At 34.9% G+C, this 22,540-nt stretch overlaps 1 protein-coding gene across 25 annotated transcripts in view; it reads right to left on the bottom strand.

Annotated features, from left to right (window-relative positions):
* Positions 1-22,540, bottom strand: part of NRXN1 (neurexin 1) — a 1,120,109-nt gene that overhangs the window by 134,856 nt on the left and 962,713 nt on the right. For 15 of the 25 annotated variants that reach the window (XM_082427611.1, XM_082427631.1, XM_082427634.1 and 12 more), the window contains 2 exons: positions 4,528-4,617; positions 2,836-3,155 (listed from right to left, as the gene is read on the bottom strand). In XM_082427611.1, coding sequence (XP_082283737.1) covers positions 2,836-3,155; positions 4,528-4,617 — 410 coding nt within the window. The remainder of the gene's footprint in view (positions 1-2,835; positions 3,156-4,527; positions 4,618-22,540) is intronic. The other 10 variants (XM_082427614.1, XM_082427616.1, XM_082427619.1 and 7 more) reach the window with 1 other exon arrangement.

Raw genomic sequence — 22,540 nt, 5'->3', positions numbered from 1 at the left:
GACCCTCCCTGGTACACAATTTGGTAAGGCAGTTGATGAAAGCAGGCAGGTCAAAGGTTACAGTCTTAGAATTAGCATTACAAATCACTTTCATATTTAAATGTCAAGACTGACAATTCTAACAAACATTTAAATTCTACATATATCAGTAATCTCTTTGTAGTTGGAGGGCAAGATAAAAATCAACTGTGAAGTGAAGTAAATTTACAACAAATTATTCTGTTACTCAAAAATAAATAATTTGCTTTCTTCCCTAGTAGTTTTTCCCCCATACATTCACATCTTATTACCTGTAATCACAAATCACAAACATATCCTTTTAAGAGAGAATTTTTAAAACTTTTAGTACAACTTTAAAACACTGTTGTTGAATATTTGCAGTATATTAGTCCAAATTATTTAATTGTTGTTATTGGTCTGTTAAAAATCTAAAGATTTAAAATATGTATTTTTTAATGAACCTAGTAATCTTTTATTTAAGTCAATACCGCCTCAAATGACCCAAGTAATCATTAATTGATTAGATCATTTACTTCCATAAACCACTGCTATCTTTAAACATGTTATAGCTTACCATAAAAGAGACTCTTTTCATTGGTAATTAATGGGCAGTTAACTGTTTTCCTTTTACATTAGTTAATATTATAAAATGCATAAATTTTTAATTTCTTCATTTCTAGGTGTTCAACTTGCAAATGAAATAGCTATTTTACAAATGTTTACTTAAAAAACATAATTTCTTAATACATAGCGAGTACTAATTGATAAAAAACATAAAAGTAAGGCTGATAATTCTTTCCTTATTTTGGGATACATCTGGTTTACCTAGCAACTTAAGCAGCTGTAATTTCATTAACGATGAAACAAGACTACTAAGAAAAAAATCTGATCATTTCAAATTTTATTCACAAGAACATTTCTATTTCTGAATGTCCTAGAATGTCCTCTTATGAATTATTTTACATAAAGGAAATAGTCTATCATAGCTCTGTGTTTCATTTTCCTATATCAGATTTGCCTTAATAACCTGCTTATCGTTAAATAAACCGTAAACCAATAACCACAATAACAAATCATTAGTGAAGTATTAGAAAAGAATATCAAACAGAGCTGTTGGGCATGCATAAATCTGTCTAAAGACACAAGTCTTTATCCAAGAGGCTAAGTGGAATTATTAACAATCTTATAAACCCAAACAAGACAGAGAAAAATCAACAAAATGATTATACTCTAAGCACACATTCTTACTAAAATGTCTGTTTCGTAAGGGAGGGGTTTTTTGTTTGTTGTTCCTAATGTATCCCCAGTGCCTAGAACAGTGTATGGCACATGTAGTGTGATCCGTAAATACATACTGATGAACACCCTGTGAAACAGCCCATTTTATTCCGTGGCCAAATGCAAATTTTAAAAAAGGAGAGAGAAGAAAGAAAAAAGTGATGCATATAGGTGTATAATATGAAATACTACGTTTATAAATTTACAGACTTTACAACTTTTTGGTCATCTCTCTTCTTCTAGGACATTTTCTCTTCCTCTATTCTGTTCCTCCCACCCCTTCCTATTCAAAGTAAAAATCAGAATCTATTTTCTTCTTTCTCTGGTAAACATATGTTAATTAGTAGATAGGGTGCTGATCTGAACAGAATTTATCTTCTTTTACTCTCTTTCTAAATGTGACACATGATCTATTTCAAACATTTGAAATAAAAGCAATTTAAAAAATAATTGTTGACATTCTTGCTTCTTTAGTACGTGGTTTTCTAGAAAAGTAAGAATCATGTATTTGGAAAACTTTATATGGCACCTACTAGAGACATTCACTAACTACCAAAAACAAAACAAAAGCAAACAATCAAGTTTGGGCCAAGAAGAACACACAATTCTGAAAGCATTAACAATAGAATATGTACAAAGGCTATAAATGTTAACAGAGATCTAATAGAATTTAATAGAATTTCAACAGCATTCTAAAAGCCTTTATAAAATGAAAGCTTTGAGGCAGGTGTTTTGTTTTTTTTTTTTCTTCATTGATGTAATGCCAATACTTAAGCCAGTGCCTGACACATAGTAGGCAAGCAGTAAGTATATCTTGATGGAATAAATATACTTCCTAGTTGTACAAGTGTGACATTTAAAAATTCTGTTTTTCAAAAATTTTAGACATAAGATTGAAAAATAAGCTCATTGAAGTGAAATATGGGTGAGGGCAGTTAGCTATATAATGTACGAAATATGTTGGCCCAAGACAGTTTTTAAGTACCATATTTTGGGTCTTTGTCCTCAGATAAACTAACAGTGTGTTTTTTCCTATAGACAGTAAAATAGTAGATTTATCATTCACGATGAGAGCCACATGCCTACCAATTCAAAATTTTCAGACTTCAAAATACAATAGAAGTGCTATAGGCAATTTCTTTTTTAAGTTGTTCAAATTTGCTTTTATTTTGTTTTGATGAAGTGCTGAGCTTGAACAAGGCCTTTCAGATACTTCACTATTTGACTTGTTCATTTAACTTAAAAAGTGAAAAACCTGTGTAATTAGTAGACAATCCCCTCAGCTTGGGCTAGACCAAGATTATTGAATCAAGACCATCAACTAACCACACACAAACCATCACAAAGTGGTATATATCAATAAAAATTCACAAACCACAAACCAACAGCATATACACATTTCATCCTCAAACTGAATCCATTATATTAAGCAAGTCTTAAAAAAGCCATAATGCTTGAGATCAGAAATTAATCCCATTCTAGAAAAGACACATATGCAGAAAAGTCCACTTTCATAATCACAGATCCAGAATGAAGAAATGAAATCTGTGTACTCACCTGGCTAATGGGTTCTTTTGTAGGGGGCTTTCCTCTTCTGGCTGTGCTAGTAGCCAGGGTCGTGGTGGTCTCCATAATTGACGTGGACATCTCTGACTGCATGGCAGTGGCTGTCGACTCAGTTGTCATAGAGGAAGGCACTTCACCAACCAGTCTCACATTTCCCACTATGGCGATGTTGGCATCATTTTCGGCTGCCATATTCAGAACTTTCAAGCCATTGTAGTAAAGCCCAGAGAGCTGACCCTGGAAGGGCTGGCCCTGCTCTTTCCCGCCAATTATTATGGTTGCTTGGCTATTGAAGATTGTGAGCTGACGCCCTGTAAAAATAATATTACATACATGCAAAAATGTTGATTGTGAACTCTACATTCTACAAAGGATGACAAAACAGATCTTTCATGGGGTGGATAATGAGAGCAATAAACTATAAGAGAGGCATTTGACTCATAATTCATTGCTTAGAAATGAGGTGTCCATGGAATGCATAATCATTGGCAAATACTTGTAAATTCTCAACTTATTGTAAATGTAGTGCTTTTGCTAAAAGACCAATCAAAGATATGTATGATAAATTAATTTTTAGTGGATTCCTTTCCCCTTTTACCTCAAGATCTTATACTGTTGGTCTCTTAAGTCTGAATTGTTTAATTAAAAATGAGATATTTAATATTTCAAGTATTTGTCATTCTGAAATTACCACTGGTAGAAACTCATCTATAGCAACTGAAATCTGATTTTAAATTTATGGTAAAAATTTCATAATTCACATAATGGCCACAGGTATCTATATGCTCTTCTTTAGAAATGTGTATTTTTTGAAGGCAATAGTCCATTGTTATTTGAATTATTCTGTTTTTCCGGTAAATACACTGAAAAGAAACACATAATTTACACTGAGCGTGTCAGAGACAAAAAAAATCCAAAAAGATTTTTCTGATTGGCTTTCAGCAAGTCTATTAAAACAAAACAAAATGAAAAAAAATATAGCTTCAGATGTAAAAAGCAGCTTCAGGAATGATACACAAACCGATGGAGAAATTATGGCACATTTCCATCAAACAGCAATCCTCAGCACAACAGTACCAATATCATCAAATTGAGTATCCAGTTTTAGCAGATTGCTCTCTGTTCATAAAAAGCATGCACACAACTTTAAGTTCAGTTTTAATCAGGGCTTGTTCCCAAATGCTCTTAGAAGGTTGCAAACGTTAAAGGGACTTCATTTTGACTGGCAATCCATATTGCCCACTATTTAAGATGCCTAGAGTTTAAACCAAGAGTTGTTTTTTTTTTTTTTTCAGGACCATAATGAAGATATCAGAACTACATATATTTTAGTTAATAATTTAGAGGCTGGAACATGTAATATAATCTATAAATGATTTATCATTTTGGGTTAATGCTTGCTGTGAGTACCTTCATAGATTGAGTTAGTGGATTATATTTAACAGTCCCTTTAACCTTAAGTTAACAGGGTAAGATTATTAAACAGCTGGTACGTCTAAAAATGTATAGAAATTATTATACAAGGAATGCAAATATTACTATCTACATTTTACTGTTTTAAATTTGTTTTTAATTTAGTTTTACGGAAAATTTATTTTTTATGTTTATTAGTGTTACAATGAAGTACTACTTGGTTATGTTCAAATTATTTTTTTATTTGAAGTTTTAATCAATGTTTTTTACCTTTGTCGAGTAGCCATTCATCAACTACTCGACCAAGTCGATATGGAATTCGCTGTCTAGCAATCGCCAGGCGCTCGTTATCATTGTTTCCTTTAAAGTTTAAAGAGACATTTCATTGGTTAAAATCTGTAAGGTCAAAGGTTAAAAGTTAATACTTAAAGCTTGAGCTATACAGTTGCCACATGATTTTTTGAAATTTGGAATTTTAAAAAGTTCTACCTAGAACATTTCATGTTTCAGACTTGTCATTCATTCATTTATTTTATTTTAGCAAACAAAATTATTCCTATGTTAATTGAAAATTAGAAATCTGCATTTGAGCTAGGTTATTAAAACTTATATTATAGACAGACCCGAACAACCAATTTGAACAGCATATAATAGCTTTACAAAAAAATGAACATTGATCTCAGGGTTTTGTCTTTTTGATGTTTCTTATTAACTAGTTAAACATGTTCAGGTGAAACAGGTTTAAGTTTTCAAAATACATTCAATCTCTTATTCCAGATTAGTAATTTATGAACACCAAACTTAATACCATCTTCGGCACACTGAAGCATCTAAAATAGGCCTAGCATACTTTATGTCCTATTCAGAAAAGAGAAATTCTTATTCATCTCATTTAAGGAAACCACAAAGTCTGAATAGTTCTTGTATATTCCACACAAATTGGTTTATCAACCACTTGGACATCACAAGGGAATACATCTTGCATCATCAAATATGTTATGATAGGAAAAGGCTTTGACAAAAGTGACTTTGAGTGTCCTTCAGTTTCATTTAAAACTTGACAGATTGAGGCATATGACATTTGAAAAAAAGTATATGCTCAAATACTTGCTTTTTATTAAACTATTCTAAAGAAGGCATGATAACTTCAGGAACAAATACAAGCCACAACAGTGGTCCCTATTCATAGCTCTAAACTAAGTGGGAGCCTTGATTCTTTGAATAAAAAATTATCTGATAAAAACATAGTTTAAATTGACCTTGAATAATGCTTGCAAATAGATGACTGTTTTCTTGATCTATAAAACACTTAGGAAGAATCTAGGCTGCCATCTCAGCACTCAATCGTGTATATTGCCAGAAGTTTTTTTATTCTATGAAAATTAACTAATGTGGAATTTTGAACTAAGACATTTTGGTAATAGCTCACATGAGGACTCAGAGGCGAAAGAAATGTTGAATGGTAGGTAGTACTGCCCACAAGAAAAGACTGGAGCATTTTACTAGGGAAGATAAAAGATACATTTTTCTCAATTTAGAATAATTAATAAATGTTTTCTTAGGCTAGTTTTATTTATACACTATACTTACCACAATAAACCCACCATATTAGTCACACACTTTTAGAGAAAGAGAAAAGAACTATCATTTAGACCTTATCAATATGTCCTTCGAAGTTTTATATGACTGAAAATATTTCATACATTAGTATTTAATTGAAAATGTAAATACCAAAGTGGACCAAATATAAAATTTAATAAAAACATTGACATCTATCTCTCTGTATTATGAAATTATTAAAATGTTATAGTATTTTATCCTATGGGAACATATTTTTGGTATATTGATAATTTTTTTAAAAGGATAAAATAGCATAAATTCCAAGCCTATCTTTGTTTTCAAGAAGTGTGTACATTTTATGTTCTCTTTTGTGTGCTTGTATACATATATCAATATATTTGGAAAAATATACTAAAATTTAATATTAGTTGTCTTATGGCAGCATGATTCTTGATGAATATGTACTTTGGCTTATATGTGATTTATGTAATGAACATGTTTATGTACGTAATTTGATAAGCAAATTAAATACTTTCAAAAACACATACCCTTTGCTCTATGGACTTCTTTGTAGAGCAACACTCATACCAATTTACACTATTATACCTCTCCTGACAACTTTATAATTATGTGGCTCCTTGCGCTGTTTTTCATGCTAGAGTGTTCCCAGCATCAGAAATGATCTATTTCCTCAGACACCACCCAAATCTAGGCTGCAAATCACCTCTTGCCCAATTACTACTGTAATATAATAACAGACATCTCTGCATCCTCTCCGCAATCAATCCCACCCATTCTCCACATGTCAGCCAACACCCTATCATGCCGCTCATCTATTATAACGCTCCCATTGCCTTCTGGATAAAATCTCGACCACCTGATGAGGCTTATGATGACTTCCATGATCTGGTCTCTTCCCTCCTCCCCTGCCCCATCTCATGGCTGTCACTGCCTTGCTCTCCTCTTTCCATCCTCATGAGAATTCTTTCAATTCTTCTAAAGCCCTCCTTTTACCTCTGGACTTTTGCACTTGTACTCTCCTCTACTTGAAAGATTTTCATCACTCCCATCCCATCCCATCCTCACCTTTCCTTAGCCAAACATGACTCATTAATGGAGTTTTCTTGGCAGGAACATTATTTCCTCAGGAGGTCTTCCTTGATGTCCCCAAGTTAAATTAGGACACCTGAATATATGCTTTCCTGACACCTGATACATGCTCTTTTGAAACAAGCACTGACCCTGTAATTGCATATTCAATAAATATTTTCTCTCTGAACTCTGAAATTCCATGAGGTCAGGTATTATGTGTAGTGTTTATTGTTGTATTCTCAGTGTTTGCACAATATCTGTCATAGAACCTCCTAGGAAATGTCTGTAGAATGAAGTAGCAAAGGAAATCTTGTTTTAAATTCTGATAGCTTCTGTGGCACCATTATCTCATCTCCACAGGCTAACAACATTCACAGGAAATCAAATACTTGTGCCAGAGGATAGATCACATGTAGCTAAGCCTCCCTTTGTACTTTCCAAAGGAAACATCAAATATTTCAATTATAATTTTATGTCTTTAATGATTATCACTGATTTGAACATCCGTACAATCAGTTCATTATTTTTTTTATAATAACTGCCCTGTGCCACAAAATAGATAAACATAGTTATTATTAGTAGGGAAAGTAGAGAGAAAAGTCTTAAATAATACAGCTGGAGGAAATGGAAGCCTTTTGAATGATTTTGAAAAGAGTACATAAAAACACAAGAATACATATACACCCACATGCATACAGACATACAATTTGCCCTCATACCTTTAACTGGCACTCACAGAACAATTAACATGACAGATATGGTATGATTTAAATCAACAATAGCTTTTGAAGATTCTTGATGAGACTCAGCTAAAAAAAGAACATACACTGCATTCCCAATGAATAACAAAGAGGTGATCTAACAACAACAACAAGAAAAAAAGAGTGGGCAGCAGAGATAGGTATAAAAAGACACTAATTTTTAAGGCAGGTACCCACACAAATGGGCTCATACAATCCCATAACCCATGGATTTCAGATGTCTTCTAGTTGAGAGTATTTTTTTTTAATTGAAATATTTGATTTTGAAATCCAAGGACAGACTTTATTCTTAGTTGGCATAAAGGATAGGAAATCAGATGGCGCTTACTTCACTATATGTTGACTTTATTCTCCAAATCCTTTGTTTTTCTACTAGAATATAAAACTAATGACTTTTCTTGTGACAAAATTGTATATAAGTACATTATCAACAAACAAAGGCACATCTAGATAGAGTGACAATGTCTTCCTAACAGATGATTCCCAAACCCCTCTTAGTATTGGGTACAAAATAGCTCCGATTGTTTAAGTTCACCAGGAATAAGCCCACATTTTGCCTCTATCTCATGATTTTCATTAACAAGCTGCACATGGAAAGTCATAAATGAAGTACATTATTTTAAGAAACTGCCCTAAATGCATTTCATTCCTTTACAAATTCATGGTGATATGTTATTTATAACATATCCAGTAACTCTGCATGATTGTGTTCATTTTATTTAATCCTGTCCTTAGTTTGATATGCTTCTAAAACTTTACATGCAATATAAAGGACATAAAACAACCCATTTGATCGGGAAAGGTCAAAGATAAATATAATTTCTGATGACCCTTTCTTTTCTTTGGAACGTGTTGGGATCTGATACCAAGCATGCTGGGATGTAGAAATACTACATGGACTTTCTTTGGACAGTCAAAGGTTGCAGGCTTATACAGATAGAAGAGGTTAAAAACAAGGAAAATATACCTGAAAACTGAAATCAAATGAAAGGCGAGAAACTATTTTCAACTTCAAGTATCCTAAATCAGAGGGAAGGATAAAGCAGTAATGACCCACTTGTCAAAGACCAATTCATTTTGGAATTATAAAAAGTGTCCAAGTAGAGTTTCAACTTTTTAGAAAGCATGCAAATCGACTACAGTAATCTACTGAATACATAAATTAGGTTTATAAAGCCAGAGCTTCTCACTGAATAAAGGATAATAATTTAGTTGCATACTTCCTTTACCCTAATGAAAGTGGAATGAGGTTTTTCTTTTGATTTACTTTCTTTTTCCTCCAGTTAATTTTATGTGGGTTAAAATTGTTACCTCCACTGAAAATGTCACCAGCAACATACATGTCTCTGTTGAAGTAATTTTCAAGCAATAAAATGGTATGTAAAATTTGGTTTACTTTTCCTTGAATTGTTGAAGGATTCAGTAAATTTTTTAATTAATAAATTTTAAAAAATTTAAATATAATTGATATATAACATTATATCAGTTTCAAGATTCAGTATTTTTGACAAGAAGCAGGCCCCATCTAGTAACACTACTACCAATTGATAGATTCTAGCTCTAATTGGTGTGGCCATTTAGTTATAAGGTACTATACATAATGGATATTTCGAACAAGGTTCCACAGGTGAAGAATAAGATGGAAAATCTGATCATTCATACTTAAAAGTGTAGCACCCTCAATTTTGATTGAATTCAGGATAGTTTTACTTTCCCAGCTAACTAATAATATTTGGTCACACTATAGTATATTAATTTTTTATAAATCAGTAGACTTCAAGGAAACAAGAGTAATTTCAAAGAATCAAGGTAAGCAGCAAGGAGTAATAAAACTCAAATCCTTGAATTGGAGTTAAATTTCATGGTGGTACTCAGAAAACAAAGGGAAATAAAATTGTAATCATATTTTTACGACTATTGATCAGTAGAGATAAGCTATATGAACTTCGCTAACAAATATTTTTCTCCTCTCATTTTCACAGATCTCCCCTGATATGTAATTTCTCTTCAGAAATAAAAGTGGCAGTTTTTGATAAGACATAGTAATATACTTGGAAAACAATAAGGAAAAGCAACGTTATGAACCCAACATTTGTTCAGAATAATATGAAAGTGAAAACAAAGATACTCGCTTCTTCTGAAGGTTTCTTGTTTCCTCTTTTTTAATACTGGGAAAGGAAACACAAAAGGGTTCTTAAATGCTGCACATACTTCCAGAGAAGATTAGGACTCTGTTTTTAGACTTTCTGTTTTTAAACGAGAACATGGCATTTGGATATGCCTAGGCCCATAAAGCAAAGTAGAAGTTTAACCAAGTTTTGCAAAATTACTCTAGTTTTAAAAGCAGCATTATCACATAATTTCCAACTACATGCTGTACGAGTAGTTGTTATACAAACCATACAATACAGTAATATCTAATTTAGCTGGCAAGGCTCCAAATAAGTAGATTTTGAACACTATTGACACTCCTCAAGGGAAAAAGTTGTGAAAAAAATATAGCTGTTCTAATGAAAATATTTGTCCTATGTATTACATGATTTGCTGTATCATTAAGATATGTACATAACAAACATATACATCCATTTGGCTCCTGCCTACTTCTCCAGTTTCATCTTGAACCATTTATTTCTAACTCTTTAAATTCTAGTCACTGTGGACTTCTTTCAAATTCTACAACCAAGCTAATCCTCTTCGAAGGTGCCATTCACCTTGCTTTGCACATTTCCTGCATTTCTGTGTACACCTCAACACTCCCACCCATCCCAACACACACACATACACAGACACAGACACAGACACAGACATCTGAGTCTGGCCAACTTATTTCTTCTTTTGATATTAGCTTATATGTTTCTCAAGAAAGCATTCTCTGGATACCTCCACCAAATTAACCTAGAGCCTTCCATTATGCATCCTTGTAACATTTAGTAGCAGTAACTGTAACTGTGATGAAATGGTTTCATGTAACTGATTCTAGATTATGGGTTCCTTGCAAGTAAGGACTATGTGTGGTCCATCTGTTCACTGTTTTATATACATACCTATATATATATTTGAAAATACATAAAGTGAATTTTGCTTGAACTTCATATTGCCTCCTTTTTTTCTTCCTTGCCCATCTCTTACCTCTGCTCTCATGCCACTCATTGATAGCCCAAGGCATGCATCCATGTCTACTCTTCCTAGACATATCTCATGTACCCAAAAGACTTCACCTTTCTCTCTAGTTCCAATAGTCAAATCCTTTGTTTCTTTAGTACAGCTTAGCTACACATTAGGAAAGCAATCTGACTCAATGAAGTTAACACATAAGCACTAACTGTGTACTCAAAGTATTGTTTCAGGCATACATCAATACATCACATAGAGACTATCATTAAAGGGCTTAGACTGTGGCTGGGGAGTCAAGGGCCAAAATGAGGAAACTTAAATGGAAGTTCAAGATAATAGATAACTATGCATATGTATACAATTAACCACTGCTTGAATTGTAGTTGCCACAAAAGTTCAGAAAGGGCATTGGATTAGAACAAAGAAGGTGTGATAGAACCCAAAGAATTTTACCTAGATCACAAGCAGTCTAAATTTTATTGAAATAAAAACCAGATAAAAATGTGTTGTAATGTGGATATTAATCCCCAAAAAGTTGATAATTGATTATTCTCTTTAACTTCATAAAGCTCTACACTCTTACATCTATTTTTTAAGTAAATATATTCTCTAAAAGAATACAATTTTGACTCAAACTAATTGCAAATACAAATAAAAATGGTTAAAATATATATGAAACTTGTAATACACACACTGTTAAAACTATTGAATAAAATACTATGCTATCTCTTTGGTGGGGCTAATAGCAGACTCTGGGAGGGCTCATGCTAAGGAGTACTTCCCAGAACTTCTGCTGCCAGTGTCCTTGTCCCCATGGTGAGCGACAGCCACCCCCCACCTCTGGAGGAGACCCTCCAACACTAAAAGCATGTGGGATCTTAGTTCCCACACCAGGGATCGAACCTGCACCCACTGTAGTGGAAGTGCGGAGTCTTAACCTCTGGACTGTCAAGTTTGATGGTTCTGCGGACGATCCAGTGGGAAATCCCAAGCTGAAGACACTGCTGGCCACTGTGGGCTGGAACTTTGGCACTCAGAAGTGAGTTGTTGACCAGAGGGCAGACAACAGAAGCAAGAAGAACTACAATCCTGCAGCCTGTGGAACAAAAACCACATTCACAGAAAGATAGACAAGATGAAAAGGCAGAGGGCTATGTACCAGATGAAGGAACAAGATAAAACCCCAGAAAAACAACTAATGAAGTGGAGATAGGCAACCTTCCAGAAAAAGAATTCAGAATAATGATAGTGAAGATGATGCAGGACCTCGGAAAAAGAATGGAGGCAAAGATGGAGAAGATGCAAGAAATGCTTAACAAAGACCTAGAAGAATTAAAGAACAAACAAACAGAGATGAACAATACAATAACTGAAATGAAAACTACACTAGAAGGAATCAATAGCAGAATAACTGAGGCAGAAGAACGGATAAGTGACCTGGAAGACAGACTGCAGGAATTCACTGCTGCGGAACAGACTGAAGAAAAAAGAATGAAAAGAAATGAAGACAGCCTAAGAGACCTCTGGGACAACATTAAATGCAACAACAATCACATTATAGGGGTCCCAGAAGGAAAAGAGAGAGAGAAAGGACCCAAGAAAATATTTGAAGAGATTATAGTTGAAAACTTCCCTAACATGGGAAAGGAAATAGCCACCAAAGTCCAGGAAGTGCAGAGAGTCCCATACAGGATAAACCCAAGGAAAAACATGCCGAGACACATAGTAATCAAATAGGCAAAAATTAGAGACAAAGAAAAGTTATTTAAAGCAGCAAGGGAAAAATGACAAATAACAAACAAGGGAACTCCCATAGGTTAACAGCTGATTTCTCAGCAGAAACTCTACAAGCCAGAAGGGAGTGGCATGATATACTTAAAGTGATGAAAGGGAAGAACCTACAACTAAGATTACTCTCCCCAGCAAGGATCTCATTCAGATTCAATGGAGAAATCAAAAGCTTTACAGACAAGCAAAAGCTAAGAGAATTCAGCACCACCAAATCAGATCTACAACAAATGCTAAAGGAACTTCTCTAAGTGGGAAACACAAGAGAAGAAAAGGACCTACAAAAACAAACCCAAAACAATTAAGAAAATGGTCATAGGAACATACATATCCATAATTACCTTAAACGTGAATGGTTAAATGCTCCAACCAAAAGACATAGGCTTGCTGAATGGATACAAAAACAAGACCCATGTATATGCTGTCTACAAGAGACCCACTTCAGACCTAGGGACACATACACACTGAAAGTGAGGGGATGGAAAAAGATATTCCATGCAAATGGAAATCAAAAGAAAGCTGGAGTAGCAATACTCATATCAGATAAAATAGACTTTAAAACAACGAATGCTATAAGAGACAAGGAAGGACACTACATAATGATCAAGGGATCAATCCAAGAAGAAGATATAACAATTCTAAATATATATGCACCCAACATAGGAGCACCTCAATACATAAGGCAACTGCAAACAGCTATAAAGGAGGAAATCGACAGTAACAGAATAATAGTGGGGGACTTTAACACCTCACTTACACCAATGGACATATCATCCAAAATGAAAATTAATAAGGAAACACAAGCTTTGAATGACACAACAGACCAGATAGATTTAATTGATATTTATAGGACTTTCCATCCAAAAACAGCAGATTACACTTTCTTCTCAAGGGCACATGGAACATTCTCCAGGATAGATCATATCTTGGGTCACAGATCAAGCCTCAGTAAATTTAAGAAAATTGAAATCATATCAAGCATCTTTTCTGACCACAACACTATGAGATTAGAAATCTATTACAGGGAAAAAAATGTAAAAAACACAAACACATGGAGGCTAAACAATACGTTACTAAATAACCAAGAGATCACGGAAGAAAACAAAGAGGAAATCAAAAAATACCTAGAGACAAATGACAATGAAAACAGGACGATCCAAAACTTATGGGATGCAACAAAAGCAGTTCTAAGAGGGAAGTTAACAGCAATACAAGCCTACCTCAAGAAACAAGAAAAATCTCAAGTAAACAATCTAACCTTACACCTCAAGGAACTAGAGAAAGAAGAACTAACAAAACCCAATGTTAGCAGCAGGAAAGAAATCATAAAGATCAGAGCAGAAATAAATGAAATAGAAACAAAGAAAACAATAGCAAAGATCAATAAAACTAAAAGCTGGTTCTTTGAGAAGATAAACAAAATTGATAAACCATTAGCCAGACTCATCAAGAAAAAGAGGGAGAGGACTCAAATCAATAAATTTAGAAATGAAAAAGGAGAAGTTACAACAGACACCGCAGAAATACAAAGCATCCTAGGAGACTACTACAATCAACTGTATGCCAATAAAATGGACAACCTGGAAGAAATGGACAGATTCTTAGAAAGGTATAACCTTCCAAGACTGAACCAGGAAGAAATAGAAAATATGAACAGACCAATCACAAGTAAAGAAATTGAAACTGTGATTAAAAATCTTCCAACAAACAAAAGTCCAGGACCAGATGGCTTCACAGGTGAATTTTATCAAACATTTAGAGAAGAGCTAACACCCATCCTTCTCAAACTCTTCCAAAAAATTGCAGAGGAATGAACACTCCCAAACTTATTCTACGAGGCCACCATCACCCTGATACCAAAACTAGGCAAAGGTACTACAAAAAATGGAAATTACAGACCAATATCACTGATGAGTATAGATGCAAAAATCCTCAACAAAATACTAGCAAACAGAATCCAACAACACATTAAAAGGATCATACACCATGATCAAGTGGGATTTATCCCAGGGATGCAAGGATTCTTCAATATACGCAAATCAATCAATGTGATACACCATATTAACAAACTGAAGAATAAAAACCATATGATCATCTTAAGCAGAAAAAGCTTTTGACAAAATTCAACACCCATTTATGATAAAAACTCTCCAGAAAGTGGGCATACAGGGAACCTACCTCAACATAATAAAGGCCATATACAACAAACCCACAGCAAACATCATTCTCAATGGTGAAAAACTGAAACCATTTCCTCTAAGAGCAGGAACAAGAAAAGGTTGTCCACTCTCACCACTGTTATTCAACATAGTGTTGGAAGTCCTAGTCATGGCAATCAGAGAAAAAAAAGAAATAAAAGGAATACAAATTGGAAAAGAAGAAGTAAAACTGTCACTGTTTGCAGATGACATGATATTATACATAGAGAATCCTAAAAATGCAACCAGAAAACTACCAGAGCTAATCAGTGAATTTGGTAAAGTTGCAGGATACAAAATTAATGCAAAGAAATCTCTTGCATTCCTACACACTAGTGATGAAAAGTCTGAAAGAGAAATTAAGGAAACACTCCCATTTACCACTGCAACAAAAAGAATAAAATACCTAGGAATAAACCCACCTAGGGAGACAAAAGACCTGTATGCAGAAAACTATAAGACACTGATGAAAGAAATTAAAGATGATACCAACAGATGGAGAGATATACCATGTTCTTGGATTGGAAGAATCAATATTGTGAAAATGACTATACTACCCAAAGCAATCTACAGATTCAATGCAATCCCTATCAAATTACCAATGGCATTTTTTACAGAAGTAGAAGAAAAAATCTTAAAATTTGTATGGAGGCACAAAAGATCCCCAATAGCCAAAGCAGTCTTGAGGGGAAAAAAACGGAGCTGGAGGAATCAGACTCCCTGACTTCAGACTATACAACAAAGCTACAGTAATCAAGACAATAGGGTACTGGCACAAAAACAGAAACATAGATCAATGGAACAAGATAGAAAGCCCAGAGATTAACCCATGCACATATGATCACCTTATCTTTGATAAGGAGGCAGGGATATAAAATGGAGAAAAGACAGCCTCTTCAATAAGTGGTGCTGGGAAAACTGGACAGCTACATGTAAAAGAATGAAATTAGAACACTCCCTAACACCATACACAAAAATAAACTCAAAATGGATTAGAGACCTAAATGTAAGACCAGACACTATAAAACTCTTAGAGGAAAACATAGGAAGAACACTCTTTGACATAAATCACAGCAAGATCTTTTTTGATCCACCTCCTAGAGTAATGGAAATAAAAATAAACAAATGGAACCTAATGAAACCTAAAAGCTTTTGCACAGCAAAGGAAACCATAAACAAGACGAAAAGACAACCCTCAGAATGGGAGAAAATATTTGCAAACGAATCAACGGAGAAAGGATTAATCTCCAAAATATATAAACAGCTCATGCAGCTCAATATTAAAGAAACAAACAACCCAATCCAAAAATGGGCATAAGACCTAAATAGCCATTTCTCCAAAGAAGACACACAGATGGCTAAGAAGCACATGAAAAGCTGCTCAACATCACTAATTATTAGAGAAATGCAAATCAAACCTACAATGAGGTATCACCTCACACCAGTTAGCATGGGCATCATCAGAAAATCTACAAACAACAAATGCTGGAGAGGGTGTGGAGAAAAGGGAACCCTCTTGCACTGTTGGTGGGAATGTAAATTGATACAGCCACTATGGAGAACAGTATGGAGGTTCCTTAAAAAACTAAAAATAGAATTACCATATGACCCACCAATCCCACTACTGGGCATATACCCAGAGAAAACCATAATTCAAAAAGACACATGCACCCCAATGTTCACTGCAGCACTATTTACAATAGCCAGGTCTTGGAAGCAACCCAAATGCCCACTGACAGACAAATGGATAAAGAAGTTGTGGTACCTATATACAATGGAATATTACTCAGCCATAAAAAGGAACAAAATTGAGTCTTTTGCTGAGACGTGGATGGATCTAGAGACTGTCATACAGAGTGAAGTAAGTCAGAAAGAGAAAAACAAATATCGTATATTAACACATGTATGTGGAACCTAGAAAAATGGTACAGATGAACCAGTTTACAGGGCAGAAGTTGAGACACAGATGTAGAGAACAAATGTATGGACACCAAGGGGGGAAAGCTGCAGGGGGGTGGGGATGGTGGTGTGCTGAATTGGGCGATTGGGATTGACATGTATACACTGATGTGTATAAAATTGATGACTAATAAGAACCTACTGTATAAAAAAATAAATAAAATTAAATTCAAAAATTATAAAAAAAAATACTATGCTCAGCAAGAATTTGAGGGCAATATGCAAAAATGAAAATATTTGTATTAGGATGGAGGGATCATGAGTGATCTCTTTCAAATTTTAATTTAATATTATAGATACTGTATTTATAGGTATTCCAATTTTGCTCCCACATTTCTTAAACAAAAAGAAGCATTTTCTACAAATTAAATGTAGTGTCTTAATGCAGTGTTATAGCAAGAGAGGGTAGCATACCCAAGTGCCCTGTCAGTCAGCCCATTTATACAGCTAGAAAGAGGACAGACTGCTCAAGTAGGGCAATGTTATATTCGTGACTAATGCTTCAGAAGCCACCCCAGCTCCTTCTGTGAAACAGCAGGCCTTTGTATCCAGTTAAACAATATCTTCATGTGAGACTGCTATGATGCTGGGCATGGAAAGCCATGTCTACCGCAGAGTTCAACAGTGCTTTGGGGAAGAAATTAGAAGCTTTGCGCATTTCTAACTGGCTTAAGAAATTTCTCCCTTCACGTCCCTGTGTTATGTGGAACATTAAGATATCTAGTGTGCCTTTATACAAAGATTTCTAAGAGCATGTGTTCCTATTAGCTACTTACATTCAAAATTTTTATTTTGGATATTGTTCCCTCAGATGAATTAGAAATAAAGGTAATCTTGTGAACTTTGGGTGTCATTGCCTGTATGTAATATTTACAGGTTCTTCCCTAAGCCTTCTAGGCTGTTGGGTTCCTAATGCAAAAAACACTGAAGTAGCATATCAAAAACCAGCAGCGAGAAATGAAAAGCAACAGGGACAAGCAGATAAGAAAATACAGAACGTACTCTGATAAATTAGAGGTCATACTCTGTTATCACGCATACTAAAGAGTTCTTTTGTGGTAGCTGTGTAGCATTTAAGACAGAAGAATGGTTTAACAGCTACAAAAACAGACAGGACCACTGATGGATATCACTCAGTGGTGAGACTAAGAAAAATGAAATGTAAGAACAGACCCACAGTACCTTCCTTACAAATGGCATTTTGCCATTTTCCCAGATATGAGAATCTTAAGCCCTTTCTAAATCATAATGTCAACATTTAGGCTTATTCTCCCTAATAGGAACTTATATATATTCTAAAGACTTCTTTTCCCAGTTCTTGATTTCTGAAAGTCAGAGAAATATGTGGTACAGCTGGATTTTCTACCTCCTCATACCAACTTTGACTTTTAGTGTATTCCTCTTAATATTTAGACTAGACTATGGAAGAGGAAATAAATAAATGTCTCCTACATGGTCTGATATAGCCCGTAAATGGTATTGAGAAAGTTCCTTATCCTCCAGTGAAGAAAAGTAAGTCTGATTACTACTGCATTCTAACCTCATTTTCAATGGACTTCAATCTCTCTCCTCTACTTGTAATTGGAAGGCAGGAAGATTTTTTTCAATTAGAAAGATGGGGTTTGCCAAGTGCACACAAATTATTTAAGATTAAATGCCCTGGAAGTGCAAAGGATAGGCTGAGATACAGCTGTTGAATCAAGGCCAGCCTCTTCAGTTTCATAAAATGTAAAACCTCTTACATAAAACAACCAGTTTTTTCTTTTGTAGACAAATGAAACACTATGGATTTGAACTAGAAACCCTAAAATAACTTTCCTCCAGTAAAATTTTGTTTCGGCTGTCAGCAATTATTTCTTACAAGAAAGTACTCATGTGGTCAGATTCATTGTGGAAAGAGAACCCTTGGTGGTTAAGATACTGGGCTTTAATTCCTGGGTTCAAATCCTGGCTTTACTATTAACTAGCTGGGTAACATTGGGCTGCGAGCATTAACACCTCTGAGTGTCAGTTTTCTCATCTGTAAAATGAGTATTTGTAAGAATAAGTGACATAATATATGTAAGTCTCTTAGCACAGTGCCTGGCACAGAGTAAGCACCCAGTAAATATTAGCCATTATATTATATTGTGTCATTATCTGTTATCTGGTAAAATTTGCCTAATATGATATATTTAGAAATACAGAGATCACAGAAATTGTTTCTCAGCCATATGAGCATAGGAAAGTAGTGGAGGTAGGTGTGAAAAAGTGTAGAAAATAAATCTGTTTTTCTCTCCTAGGACAAAATATGGCCAGGGAACTAGATTTATTATAAGTGATGTCCTGAACCCTACAGGTGCTTTGTCAAAATCACTGCATTTTCTCCTAAGCAATGTCAGCTTCATTCTCAGAGGTTTATGCGTGGCTACGCGTAAACCAGTGGGAACAACTGAAAGGAGGTCATTAACTTGAGGAGGGCACACAAAAAGAAAAAGCCAAAGGCACCTGCCCAGAGGGAAAATAGAATTTAGGGGACCACTATCTGTTCAGTGCAGCAGCATGGTGACAAAGCCGCTCCTGGAATAAGAAAATTTTAGATGTCACTGAGGTCTCAAAATGACATTTTAATCTGTATTTTAATGATTCTAAGAGATGCACTTCAACTAGAATGTCTTAAACTCTTCTTTTCCCCCCATAATGCTTGTGACAAAGAAGGGCCACAGAAACTGTAAAGAGAAGCTGACGCCACGTGGCCTAAAGCAAGTCAGTCCTATTATCTGTAAAACGAGGTCAGCGGACTGTACGGCCCCCAAGACGACCTCCAGCACTAAGGACTGACGGCCCCAAGTTTAAGGTAGGATCAAGAAGACACGCATTAGGCCATCTTGTTAAAACATTCTGTCTGTGGGTTTTTATGATGGATTTAATTTTAGAGCCATTAAAAACAAAGTATCATCAATGTTTCTAACACTGCAAATATCTTTAAAGAGTATGAAATCTTTGACTTGGTAGGGTTTTTTTTTTCCTGTTCTTTTTTTAAACTATCTCATAGTTTCAGAAATTTATGAAGATTTTTGGTCGTCATCTACAGAAACCTTTATAATTAAGCCATTACATTTTTCTGATATGTTTAATGTTCTAAGCTTGTCTTCTCTCTTCTTTCAGCTGTACAGACACACACCCCTCTCACCATGTAGACATTCCTCTGGCTTCTTTCTACCCACCCACTGAAGCATGTCACTGCTCTGACAGCCATTTTAAGAGGAGAAAGGCAGGCAGAGGTTAGATTTTAGGAGATTTCAATTTTATAAAAAGTAGGTAAGAGGATGGGAGGGAGGGAGGGAGTACATCATGACGTTTGAAAAGAGTAGAGGTTTGTCTCCTCTTCGTTTTAAATGCTTAGCTCTAAAGAGATGAGAGGACAATTTTAAGAGGGAATCTAAAGGACTTCTTCAAATCAATGGCTGCTCTTTGCAAACCCCTTTGTCCAAAATTTATCTAAGTAAAATCTCTTCTCGGGTATCTCAAACACCTGTGATCTGGGGAACTGTACTTTGGGAGATATTCCTGGTTCAGGAAACACCCTCATGAGACTTCCTATCCAGTGAAATCTGACAAGAACAAACTTGAAAACCTGCCGGTAGTGGCTCAAGTGTAACTCCGAGCCTGAGTGGAGATCACCAATTGAAATCCAGACATCCTACAGGATGCAGTAGGTACAGTAGTTTCACTGTATCACTTAGAATAAGACCATGAATTTCTCCACTGCCGGCAGTACTTCCCTTTAAACTTAAGCCATCTGTGATCGCTAGTGGATCCCTAAATACCGAACAGAACGGAGAGAAGAGCAAAAGTATAAAAATGTCCAACAAAGTTTAAGCTGATGCGCCATTAGTTAGGACATTTGGAATTGATCCCCTCACATGTTCTTCTCTGTCATTTTATAATCCAGCACATCTATAGTTAGAGAGTGTCATTTTCAAGGATAGGGCTAAACTAATTGGGCCATACAACTCTGGCCTAATTAACACTTCATTTAAATTTTTTCCTGAAGTCTTTGAAATCCAACTGGCGACTTGCAGCGACTTCAGTGAAAATAAACAGTTTGTTGGCTTCCTCCACACGAGAACCCTTCAAACACTTCCAGACTGTTATGAGTTGACTTGTGTCCCCCCCAGATTCATATGTTGAAGCCCTAACCCCCAGTACCTCAGAATATGCCTGTATTCAGAGAGAGGGCTTTTAAAGTTATGATTAAGTGAAAACGACTCCCTTATAATAGGCCATAATTCAATCTAGCTGGTGTCCTTATAAGAAGAGGACACACAAAAAGGCCCCAGGGGCATGCACACAGAGAGAAAAGACCATGGGAAAACTCAGAGAGAAGGCAGCTATCTGCAGCCCGAGGAGACAGGCTTCAGAAGAAATTAACCCTGCTGACACGGTGACTTCGGACTTCTCTTCTCCAGAACTGTGAGAAAATAAATTTCTGCTGTGTAAGCCCCCTAGTCTGTGGTATTTTTGTTATGGTGGCCCTAGCAAATTAATAGAGAGATAATTTAAAACTATTTAAAATCATATATTGTTGGCTTATTCACAGACCTTTGATGTTAAGCAGATGTGACTGTATTTTGCCACTAGTTGCCAAAAAGTCTAGAAATGAGTACTTTCGATTTGCATTTTAATAAAGTACTACATTAGTGTCAAACTCATATCCATTTCAATTTTTAATTTTGGTTAAATAATACATTTTGTCCTTTTTGTCCTGGATTTGCTGCAAATCACAATCTGCACCACAATTCTGATAGTTAAGCCCATTTACAAAATGAACTCTACCAATTTATATTTTGTATTATTTAAGCTAAAAGATAATGATAAAATTGATTTTAGTATGAAATATATATATTTAGGCATTGTTCCATTATGTCTACAGAACAATTTTTACAAAAGGAATTATTTAACCTTTCATATCATTAAATGAAATTTCTCAAATTAATAAAAATTATGTGATATTATCATTTTCCTTAGTTTATGGCCCCCTGTAGTTTCATTAACACAGATCACTGCAGTACTATTAAAAATTTTGGAAGAGGGAGGAGATATGGGGATATATGTATATGTATAGCTGATTCACTTTATTATAAAGCAGAAACTAACATACATTGTAAAGCAATTATACATAAAATCAATTTAAATTATTTTAATCAGTTAAAAAAATTTCGTGTTGGTGTTAGAGTTCTAATTTATTTTAAGTTTCCATGGCAAAAAAAAAAAAAAAAAAAACTGCATAAGATAAATCTCTACTAATGTTAATGGTTAAATAAGGTGAGATTCTTTTATTGAAATATACTGGTTTTCTTCAATTTAGCAAGTATTGTGAGATCACAAAATGTTTATTGTGCCCACTTCCAAAACTCTAAAAACAAATTTTAAGTCCCAGAGGACAGAGCGTATATTATTCATACAAATTTCTATTCTTAGAAACTGCCTGAGGAATCTTTTAAAATAAACACAAAAAATTATTCTGCAAGATGGTAATTAGTTTTTTGGGACTTGCTAAATAGTCATGCCAACAACAACAAAGAATAGCAACTTTCACTGTTAACTTGAAATATTTATCATCTGCTCAAAACTGGATGGGTGTCGTGTTCTGTTCTCATTCTCTTTTGGGGCTTATCGCTAAAGAATGATGCCAATTCCAAGCCTCTGTGAAGCAGTCCTGCCATAGGGTGACATCCTCCACTGAAAGTGCCCAGGGACAGTGAAAGGCCCGGCAAGTGGATAACTGTACCAATTGGTGCTAAAACAGAAAGGCTTGAGCTCTATACG

Source organism: Balaenoptera physalus (assembly GCF_965194825.1).
Source record: "Balaenoptera physalus genome assembly, chromosome: 15".
Taxonomy (NCBI): domain Eukaryota; kingdom Metazoa; phylum Chordata; class Mammalia; order Artiodactyla; family Balaenopteridae; genus Balaenoptera; species Balaenoptera physalus.
This window is presented reverse-complemented; position numbering and strand designations above follow the sequence as displayed.